The sequence below is a fragment of the Thalia democratica genome, unplaced genomic scaffold (genome assembly GCF_965202585.1).
Source record: "Thalia democratica unplaced genomic scaffold, ktThaDemo2.hap1.1 HAP1_SCAFFOLD_922, whole genome shotgun sequence".
NCBI classification, from domain to species: Eukaryota; Metazoa; Chordata; class Thaliacea; order Salpida; family Salpidae; genus Thalia; species Thalia democratica.
This window is the reverse complement of record NW_028139868.1, coordinates 30,088-41,372: the sequence shown is the minus strand read 5'-3', so window position 1 is coordinate 41,372 and position 11,285 is coordinate 30,088. Positions and strand designations below refer to the sequence as shown.

Sequence of the window (11,285 nt, the reverse complement as noted above, 5' to 3'; positions counted from 1 at the left end):
CTATATTTACTTATTAAATACATAAAAACGGTGAGTGCAACAAAAAAAATATTTAAGTTGTTAAGCTTCGTTCAGATTTTAGTTTACAATAATTGATCCTAAATAAAAAACTCTTTAGTTGAAAGTTAAAAAAGCTTCAACATGTTTGCCAAAAACTTTTTAATAACTTCATTTCCTAGGACCTATATAAAAAATGTTTACGGACATTGTATAAACACTTTTTTTTTAATTAAAATTATCAACCAAATATTTTCTTCCAGTGAAAACTTTTTGTAACTTGATACTAAAAATAATAGAAGTATAGCTAGTTGTTCTGTTTAATATTATTGTTTATACCAATTGTATTGCAATTTTACATTTGAAACTGTATCTACTGCCAATGATTTCTAACACCATTTTTTAACTAACACACTGTAGTAAAATTTCAAAAACAGTTAAACTATAAGAAGTGTTTATACAATGTCCGTAAACATTTTTTTATCTAGATCCTAGGAAATGAAGTTATTAAAAAATTGTTGGCAATTATGTTGAAACATGTTGAAACTAAAAAAACATAGTAGTAGTAAACTGTTCAAGTATAAGCTATAAGTACTAACAGCAAAGCAATAAAAATCAATTATTTTTAAACGAGAATTATAAGTTTATACTAATTTTAATTATTTCACTCATTTAGTAGCGAATATATACTAGGAATACATTAGCATCATAGAAAAAAAAGTATAAAAAATAAAGGAATAGTTTAGTTACATATAGGAAGTTAAAGTAATTATGTTTAGTCAAATAAATTTAGGATAAAAACTATAAATATTTTGAAAAATTTCAACTGTAACAGTTTGTATTACAATAGTCTAACTAATATATTACAGATTTAGTAATTGAACTTTTGAAAAAAAAAATCTTATTAAAACAAATAACTGCATAAACACAAACTAAATAAACTAAAAAGTGACATAAACGTAAGATATACCAACAATATAATATAAATAGAGTAAAAAAATATTTTATACAGTTTATATTAAAAACTCTCAGTATTTACCTGCCAAAGCTGTAATCACTATGTCATAACTGTGCGCATTAGCAGTAGATTTCACCATCCCCCGTAACTCAACTGCAACATTACGAGAATACTTGGTTTTGTCCAAAGAGAGTTGCAAGTCATTTTCAGATAAGTAGTACACCTTTAAAAAACTAAATGGTTGATTTATTACATAATAATTACATTGTTTCCATTATATTTTTATTTGAATCATTGAAAAAGTAACATTATTTTAGGTAATAATTACAGTATTAAAATTAAGCAATTTATAGAAGTAACAAAGAAAAGAACAGCTTTTAATTATTATTACTTTAATAAATCTTTTGGTATACCTTATATAATAAAAGAAAGTTACAACTATAAAAAAGTAGTCAGAAAGTATAGTTTACCGAGATTTTACAAAGTTAGTAAGATTTGTAAATTTAATTTAGTAAATTAAAAATACTAAATAAATGTTACCATTGTACTTAACTTGTATTACAAATATTGAAAGACTAGTACAAATTTAAAGCTTACATATAGTCTAAGAATAGGTTGTAATCAATAAAACTATAAATAAATATAGTTAAATTAAATACGTCGATTTTAAAACTTATAGATACGAAAGAAATAAAAAAAAATTACAAAAATTTACAAAAAAACTTTTGTTCAACTAATACCTCAATTGGTACTTTGTTATCATCTGTATATACTAAGGCGTAAAGACCTTGAATATCTCTCTTACAATGGTTCATAGTTTTTGTGCATGTATTTTGCGTACAAAGATCTAAAAAAGATAAATACGATCAACAACTTTAACATTCTAAACTACAGCTTGTAAAAAATATCAATAAACTGAAAAAATGTTTACTTGCTAAAATAATATTTACCTTTGTTTTGTAGCATATTCGAAGACTTACTCATTTTTTTTTTCCAATTTTCTAAAGCTTAATTTATATCAGGTTATTATAACATTTTTAGATTTGGTGTAATTTATATACAAAGCTGTATTTTAAGTATTAATATAATAACGATTTTGTTGTACTTGAATACCACTTGAAAATTAACACAAATAACAAAATTTATTTATTTTTATGTTATTTTAAGTTGAACTAAACAGGGTGGTTACTGATTTTTGGCAAAATTTTTCTAGATTTTTGAAAGTACATCTTTTTTTTGATCATTTTTAGTAGTAAATTAATCATAAGTTTAAAAACGTGCTTTCTGATAGATTTAAACTACTTAAACATTACTTTAATCTTATTATTTAACCTTAGTTATTGCAACCTGTAATATTATTTTGAAACAATTTATTTATAGGTCTTACCATTGATTGTTCAAAAGCCTTTATGTTGCTATATAACATAATTAGTCATACAAACTAGTTAAAATATGTTGTTAGTTTTAATTTGTTAATTCTATATTATTATTTATAAATTTACAATTATATAATATTTCAACATTTGAAACAACTAATATAAAGTTAAACAAAAATGAAAACAAGAACTAAAACAAAGTTTATAAGTTATGAATAATTAAAGTTACAATTGAACTATAATTTATCAATTACTAGTTGAAAACTTTTAGTATACTTTTTCTAAAGTCATAAATTACAAAACTAACAATTCTTATTAAACAATTTGTTAAAAAAATAAAACTTTAAAAAATCCAGACAATTTAACGACTTTTGATAAAAATTCTAGGTTTTGTATCCACCCTGACTAAAACACTCAGCTTGCATAAAGTAAAACAATATTTTTAGCTATTTATTAATTAACATGTTCTCACTCAATTCCTGTTTTATTGAACACGCTAAGTTTTTCTTTTAAATTGTTTATGTCAAGTTTTTTTTTAAGTTGCAAATTTTAATAAAAACTTTTACACCTATCGTCAAGAAAAGAGGTATGTTCAAAAAGTTTAAGGGTAAAGACAATGGAAAACTTACATATTTTTAAAGCATCTACTTAAATATTTGAAAACAAATTTAAGTTAAAACTATACATATTTAAAAATATAAAAGTATTTTGCCTGTACCGTCTGTACTTACTGAAAACTAAAATACTTGTACAGACTTAAAAAGAAAGTAAAGGGGAAAACAAGTTTTTAGTTAGAATTAAAAAATGAAATGTTAGTGTGACTAAGATAACCAATTCATACTAAAAATATCATTAAGAATAAAGTGGTAAGGATACATAAAAAATAACAGAATGTAAATAATCTTCCATAAATAACCAAAAACTAATAATAATGATAAATAAAGAAGATGATGATCAGCATAATATTAAAGACTACCAATCAATCTTATTTGTAAATACAAGGAAACATGCCTACGTAATTCTAAAAATTGATTTTAAGTAGAGACGTCAACTTTGACAACAGAATAAAGTGAAAAGCGTCAAAAAACAAAAAAAGGGCAAACTGTTATCAAAAACATAGATATTTTATTTTTGTTGAGTTTTTACAATACATATGTACAAAACACAAATTTTTAAATTCTTAACATAAAAAAATAGGTTTTAATTTAAAAAGTATTTATAGTTAATTCCATGTTTTTGTATTAATTTAATTAGATTTTCTGCAAGAAATCGACTAAACAAAAACGTTTTTCAAAACTGTTAAAAAACATGTAAGACATCAATTTAGTTTTATTTTTACGTTTTATCACAATCAGCAGCATTTTAAAATACCACAATGTACTTATGGATTTTATTCAATTTTTTGAAGTGTTACAAATTTCAGATGTATATTCAAAATTTTAAATGCTAAAGTAAATACAAACTTTTAGTTTCATTAGTTTTTACAGTTATTATTTATGTAACTTCTATTTAAAATACGTTTGTTCACAGTTTTAATATCATTTTTATAATAAAGTCAAGTGAAATTTTAGTCAAATTAAGTAAACTATTTATTTATAACTAATTTAAAGATAATTACAAAACTTATGGGTCGTTTTTTTCAAACGCAATATTTTAGAAGGAACGTAGTTTAAGTAAAAGTCAGTAAAAAACCTTATCCCTACTACTGAGACAATTCTAGCTCGAATTCAGTCACAGCTTTTAGATATAAGTTATAAATTTAAAATACGAGGTAAAAAGCAGAACTTGTATAAGTTTTTTACGAGAAAAAACTGCAACTTTTCTATAATGCATTATGCAGGCCGATCTGAAATGTACATCAAATGCTATACAGTAAATAAGTTGATTTACGTAAGTTTACAATTATGTACAATATATTCACAGAAAAGCTAGTATGAAATAAGTTGAAACAACAAAAAGCTTAAGTAGACTTTAGATTTCGTGTGTAAAAACACTAAAATAACTTTAGATCATTAAAATTACTTGAAGCTTATATGCACAACTATGTAAACTTTAAAACATTAAATATACATAATTTTGTAATTTTACATAGTTTGTACATAAAATAACTACAATCAAACTAGTAAAAGTATATATGTACTCAAAATAACGAGTAGCTGTCAAATTTTCACGAGCGTACAAAATTGCACGAAAATACTTTTGCACGAGGGTAATAAATTGCTCGAAGATAAAATTGCACAAAGGGTCACTTTTGCACAAAAAAACTTTTTATTTCTATTTTTTTATTAATTATTTTCTTTTAGTCTTTTTTTTTCACTATCACTGTTATCCCTAACCCTTACCCTCGGTTGGTAAACTATTATTTTTTCATTAATTAGTTTTTTTTTTCTTTCTTTTATTTTTACTATCACTGTTACCCGTAACTCTTACCCTCGGTCGGTAGCTTTCTTTTTATTTTTAATTAATTTATTCACTTTTTTAAAAACAACTTCTTTAGTTATTTTCTATTTTTGTTTTTACTATCACTGTTACCCCTAACCCTTAATCGATAACTTTTTTTTTTCTTTTTTCATTAATCTATCCTTTAGCTTTTTCTTTTATGTATATATTTTCTGTTTTTTTACTCTCGTGCAATTTTGACCCATTCCCCAAAATTATAGCTCAAAGTTTGGAGTAAAGCTAAGCAGCATAGTAATTGTTTGTGTTTTAATCAAACTTCTGAAAAATTTAAAGCCAGAAAAATTATGACAATTTTTTTAAAGAAATTGTTTTAGCTATTTCAGATTAACTTAAGCATACTTGTATTTAAGGAACATTTTTGTGTCATGTAATCCCATCTGCATCCGACTTGTTTTGTGTTGTAGTTATGAGTGTACTTGTTTTGAAAACTGTAACAAAATATTCAGTAAGATATTGATGATTTACTTTTGGTATTTAAAAAAAAATTAGAGTTTTAACAAAATTGAAAGCAATAAACTCTAAAACGAAACAATTTAATTTTTTTTAAGAAAAAAAATATATTTATACAGTCGTTCTGCACAAAACTAAAACCAAATACAAGTAAGGGTAAATTACTTCAAACCTGTAGTATGAGTTACAGAGTTGACAACTTCGAAGCTGTTCACAAGCAAAGTCACATTTGAAGATCCTCGGAATGCAAGACTGCATGCTTTTCTCGTCAATGCTTGAAACCAAACCGCATGTTGCAATGTTCTTATCTTCCCACATTTTGCACCATTTGCATGGAGAATCGGCTAAACAGACTTCCAAGCTTTTATAACTTAAACATCTGTCTAACAAGTTTGTACTTTTGTTTGTGGGCTCTTTGAGTATTTCTGGAAGGTTATAGGCTAAAATACGACTGGTAATTTGTCCTTCTATATATCCTCCTTGTATGAGTAAAACGTTGTTCATTGCTGATAATTCACCATCAATACCAGTTATTTCCATAGCTATTGTTCTTTTGTTACAACGAGCGTTAAATAAACTAATTGAGCTTTTACCATTTCTAAATCCAACAACTTCTACTAGATGATTTTGAAAAGAAAATGCTTGATAGCTAGTTATAGATTTAAACTGATAAATATTGCCTTTATCAAAATGCAGTATCTCAATTTTATTCCATTGCATAACTTCAAGACTGAACAAGAATTGGACTAACTTATTGTTTTTTAGACCTGTGAGTGTTAAGACATCTGAAGAGGATATGTAGTTTAGTGAAAACTTGTCAAGAACTATGTCATATGGCATGGCTCCTGTAGTGAATGTTTGAGCTGACCTCTTCCATCTACGATTAGCTACATCATAAAAATCCAGGTAAGTTTTAGAACCGCTTTTGTTTTTAGATAAAACGTAAAAAAAGATTGAATTGTTTCTAGAGACAGCTGTAGATGAATGACCAAAGCTAGTTTTAGGTGAATATTCATCAACGCTTGGTATAAATTCTGACCAGGTTTCTGAATCAAAACTGTATATTAAAATACTGTTACTTAAGTTTCCACTCAAGTTTACCCCTCCATAAACTATAAGTTCATTTCTTTTCTCTAAATAGTGCATCTGTTGAAAAATTGGAAATAAAACAAGTAATAAAGTATACCCCTAAAAAAAAAATTCAACTTATCCATAACTAATATATAGTTCAAATAAGTACAAACTAAGTATTTAAAGTAAATCATTATAAACTAAAAATTATACATTCTTTTTTTTTAAACTATCCTTGAAGTCAAAGACTATGTTAAACTAAAAAAAAATAATATAAATAATTGTAATTTCTAACTTAGCTATGCAAGTAACTGGTTTTATTTGCACAAAAACTCACTGTGTGAAAGTACCTTCCTAAAGGCTTAAATCCTTGAGTGACAACATGACTCCAACTGTTATCAGTGAAATTATACCTTATTAGTTTGTCTGAAACTGTAATCGAGTTAAATCCTCCGAAAATCCACAAGCTATCTAGGGCGTACACTGAAGAATGTCCAGCAAGTTCAGCTAAGTAGTAATTTAATGAATCGCGAGCGGAAACAACTTCACTGCTGTTTAGCTTGTAAGTAACTTTTTTTGTGTTGATATGACAACCAATTCCAATCATACTATTCGAGCAAATACATGAGTAGTTTCTAAAAATTGAAAAATATTTTTGTTAAGTAATTCTCTATTAAGGCCATAGTAAGATGGACAATTTCGATTTTTTCAAGTCGGTCTTATTTTGAATATTTTACCTACTAAATACTTTTTACAGCTTAACAAAATTGAACGTAGATCTATAGATGAGAGGGATAAAAGTTGGTATGCTCGAAAGAATTCGAGTGAAATATGCAAACTAAAAGAAAAAAAAATTAAAACCATGTTCTTTGTAATTTTTTACAAATTTTAAAAAACTTTCACTCTTTATACATAACAACATATACTTAAAATTCTATAGAGATACTTTGATAATTATGAAAAAATATTAATTTTTGACAGTTTTGCCCAAGATTTTTATAACACATCAAAATTTAAAACTAATAAAAGAGTTTTTCCATAAATTTTTTAGATATTTGCTCAAAAAAGAAAAAGAAGATAGATTTTTAGTACATTTTTAAACTTATGATTAAAATGAAAACGATAAAATTTTAACAATATTGATGATATTAGATGATATACTTATTATACAGCTGAATATAAATCTCAAAAAAGTTTATATTTAAACTTTATAAAAGTGACTTATACTTCATACTGCTTTCATTTAAATACAATGCTAAATTTTGTAAAAGGATGCCTTGACCTCTGTAAAGTCTTACTGTCTAAAAAAGAAAAAAAAAAAAAAAAAACAGATATCACGCATACTATAATCAGGGTTGCCACTCCTTTTTTTTCTTCCACATTTTTGGTCTATTTTTAGTTTAAAGTTAACTTTAAGGTAAAAAACTGTGTTTAATAGTATAAAAACATTGAAAAAATACTGTAAAGCTACTTTAAATGTGTTTTTAAATAAATAAAAATTGATGATGACAAATTTTTTTTATCTATATGGTAGATTTTTTGTGTCAAATCAAAATGTTATTACTGAACATGTTGAGATTGTTAAAAAGTTTTTTTTCCTAAACTGTCAAATTCCAGGTTTTTCCAGGATTCCAGGTAAAGTGGCAACCCTGTATATTTAAAAGAAAACTATTTTTATTGTTAGCTAGAAAAAAAACTTTATAGTATTTAAATTTGAATTTATCTTTTATTTATCATTTATTTCATTTAAACATTTATTAAAACATATAGTACAAAAAGTACATGTTTATAAAATCAAGTAACAGCTATGTAAAACCTTAAAAATTTGTGAATAAAGTTTCGTGACAATTCGAAACATCACTAATTTACAAACTAAACAAAAAAAATGTAAAAGGCATTTTAGTAAGACGTAAAAAGATTACAGAAGTTTAGAAAGAAAATAAAAACTAAAATACAATTAATTATTTTTTCAAACATATAAAAATTAACCTATCAAAACTGCAAATTCCATGAGGAGCATTGCAATTGAGAGGGCATTCTTCAGTGCTGCAGTCAGATCCATTCCAATAATCATTGCATTGGCATCTGCAACATTGTTCGTATTAAACTACAAAGACTTGCATTAAATTTGTACACTGAAATTTATAATAAGTTTTTGTTTTGATAACATTTAGTTGTAAAAGTATAATTATTAACAAATATAGAGCTGAGAATAATGTTAAATACTGTTTTAACTTGTAGTCTCAGTCGTTTCTTTTGGTTTACAAATCAAGCATATTTATTTCAAGTAGCAACTAGTTTTTAATAAATTTCTTCGAGGTTTTTGAAAGTAAATATTTTTGGGTCTATTTTTATTTTTAAGGTAAACACTGAGTTAACTAATATAACAACTATAAAATTTACTGCAAAGCTACTTTAAATGTGTTTTTTAATAAAAAAAATTAAGTGATGACATAAATTCTTATTTATATGATGGATTTTTCGTCTCAAATCAAAATTTTACTGCTTAGTAACTAAAAATTGTTAAAAATTCTAAGTTTTTCCAGTTTTTTTAGCCTAAATTGTCTAATTACAGGTTTTTCCAGGATTCCAGGTTTTGTGGCCACTGTTATTTGTAATTATCATATTTAATTTTTTATAAGCTGAAAATAAACTTTACAACAAAAAAGTTTATAAAAAACTGTAAAATATATCAGTTTGAATAAAATATAAAATGGAGTCACAAGATTCAAGCAACTAAAATTTGAAATAAGAATTTGAAAACTTTAAAATTGTTCAACTATATCAAAAACTATAGATTACTTGTTTTCTTCTTTTATGCACTCTCCTTGATTAGAACAGTTTTTTGGACAACTTAAAAAATTAAACTGGACAGTAGTAGAATTTATTCTTCCATTACTAAAAAAGAAAAACATTTAGTAACTAAACAAAAATAACTCTTTTTTATATACAAGTATAATTTTATCAACACTTTAATAAATTTACTTTTTTTAATAAAGTTAAACACTTAATTTAAAGAAATATGGTAGTTGCTTTAAGTTTATAGAAAATTATCATAAATATTCAGTTTAAATAAATAGGTAGACCAAAACTCATGTAAATTAATAAATAGACACTGTTCAATAAGACTAAGAACACAAAATAATCACAAGTTGAAAACAAAAACTTAGAATAAAATGATTTAAACTTTAATAAAACAAATAGTCAAAAAGTTTTTAAATCCCACTGTAAAAGTGTTTTGATAAACAAACATAAAGTATCAAACTATAAACCTTTTTGGTTAATTTAATTCTAAACAGCTCGTATTATAAAAGCATTAAAGAAAAGTAAATACTTAAAAACTTATTAATACTTTTAAATAAATTAAAAATTTTCAATTCAGTATCAGAAATAAAAGCTATGGACTCAAAACCATATTTTTACGTTTTTTTATATGACTAAACTTAAGTATAGATTATACTTGAGTATTTTTGATATCTAATAAAAAAGTTAATTTAGGAACTTTTACATATTTAAATAATACGTTTTATAACCAAAAAGCTACAAAAAAAATACATAACAAAGTATCATCAAATTTTAAAAGTTCAAAAGCTAAAAAACTTAATTTTAAAGTTTCATGTTTTAGAAAACAAACTTACTTGGAACAAGAAATCAAATACGAAGATTCATCTGAATATAGGGTCACAGAGTTTGTTTGGTCAACTGAGTTTTGAAACAATATTTTACTTTTGTTATAGTTAGATGAGCCATGTATTGTCAATAAAGAATTAACATTACTGTATTTTTCAGCTTGTATAGTAAATGAAACATATGGCAACAATTTGTAGTCAGGAGATAGAAGAACTAGTTCACACCTTTAAAATATAGACTGTATTAGTATTTTGTTTTATTCAAATTATACTTAAATACCTATAGTTATTTTATTAAAGAAAATTTGTGTATTCAAATTACTTAAATGGTTAAAAAAATTTTTGCAGTTAACCAAAAAAATAAAATTCTAAATTAAGAAAATATTTCTTAAATACTTTATGTTTAAATTGTTAATAAAATATTTTTAATGAAAAGATTGGACGTTCAAACAGTGCTTATATACTAAATAACACTTTATTTAAAATTCTATATACTTTTTTTAGAAGCTAAATATCAATTTTACCAAATAAAAAATGAGCTGTACTTTGATTATGACAAATAAAAACTGTTTTGTATTTTTATTATACTAGAAACTTTAATACAAGTTTACCTTTTTTCTAGTGCAAGACTTTCATTAAAGATAAAAACTACATTTCCATTAGTTTTATTAGACAATATTTTTGTGTTATTTGAACAAGCATTTATTTTTCCAAAAGTGATTTTTTGATTACACAATATAATAAATAAAAGACTTAAGTTTACTACATGATGAAAAAAAGTAAACACCATTTTAATTTGATATAGGCGAACACAGCAACATGTTTTGCCTGTTAAATCTGTCAAAAAATAATAAAACATTTAATTCTACTGACTATCAAAAAAAAAAAAATGAATTTTAGTACTTTAAAATTTAGAAGTTGTTGTTAAGAAAAATTAATGCTATCAAAAATTTTAATGAAACCATTTTGTCTATGTTATATAATTTAAAAAATTGTTGTTTATTAATTTTATGTATTTAAATTCAAAATGATAATTTATTCAGTCATTAATAAAATTGAGTTTGAAAAATTAACCTAATGGCCAAATTTAATAAACTGAACTTAAAATAAATATTAACTAAGTTGTGGCAATAATGATAATTTATAGATAAAAAACAAATATTTAAAGTAAAAATTTTGAGTTTACAACCACTTTAAACTTTTAACATTCTGCTAAAGAAATATTCAAACACATAATAACCATGTTAATGTTGTTTCAAATACATCCCAATACCTAAAACTTAAACTGTATGAAATTTATACGTATTTAATTGTGCAAGGACGACACATTTAAAAAATACTAAA

General features: G+C 24.2%; 1 protein-coding gene across 1 annotated transcript; it reads right to left on the bottom strand.

Annotated features, from left to right (window-relative positions):
• Positions 1–1,036: 1,036 nt before the first annotated feature.
• On the bottom strand, positions 1,037–10,774 carry LOC145847459 (attractin-like protein 1; the record flags this gene model as incomplete). The annotated part of the gene is made up of 9 exons (XM_082953600.1): positions 10,553–10,774; positions 9,951–10,166; positions 9,115–9,210; positions 8,302–8,397; positions 6,650–6,947; positions 5,414–6,387; positions 5,131–5,219; positions 1,696–1,802; positions 1,037–1,178 (listed from the first exon to the last, which is right to left on the bottom strand). Coding segments are annotated over exons 1-9 (2,197 nt in total), but the record flags the coding sequence as incomplete, so codon positions are not given.
• Between the last annotated feature and the right edge of the window lie 511 nt (positions 10,775–11,285).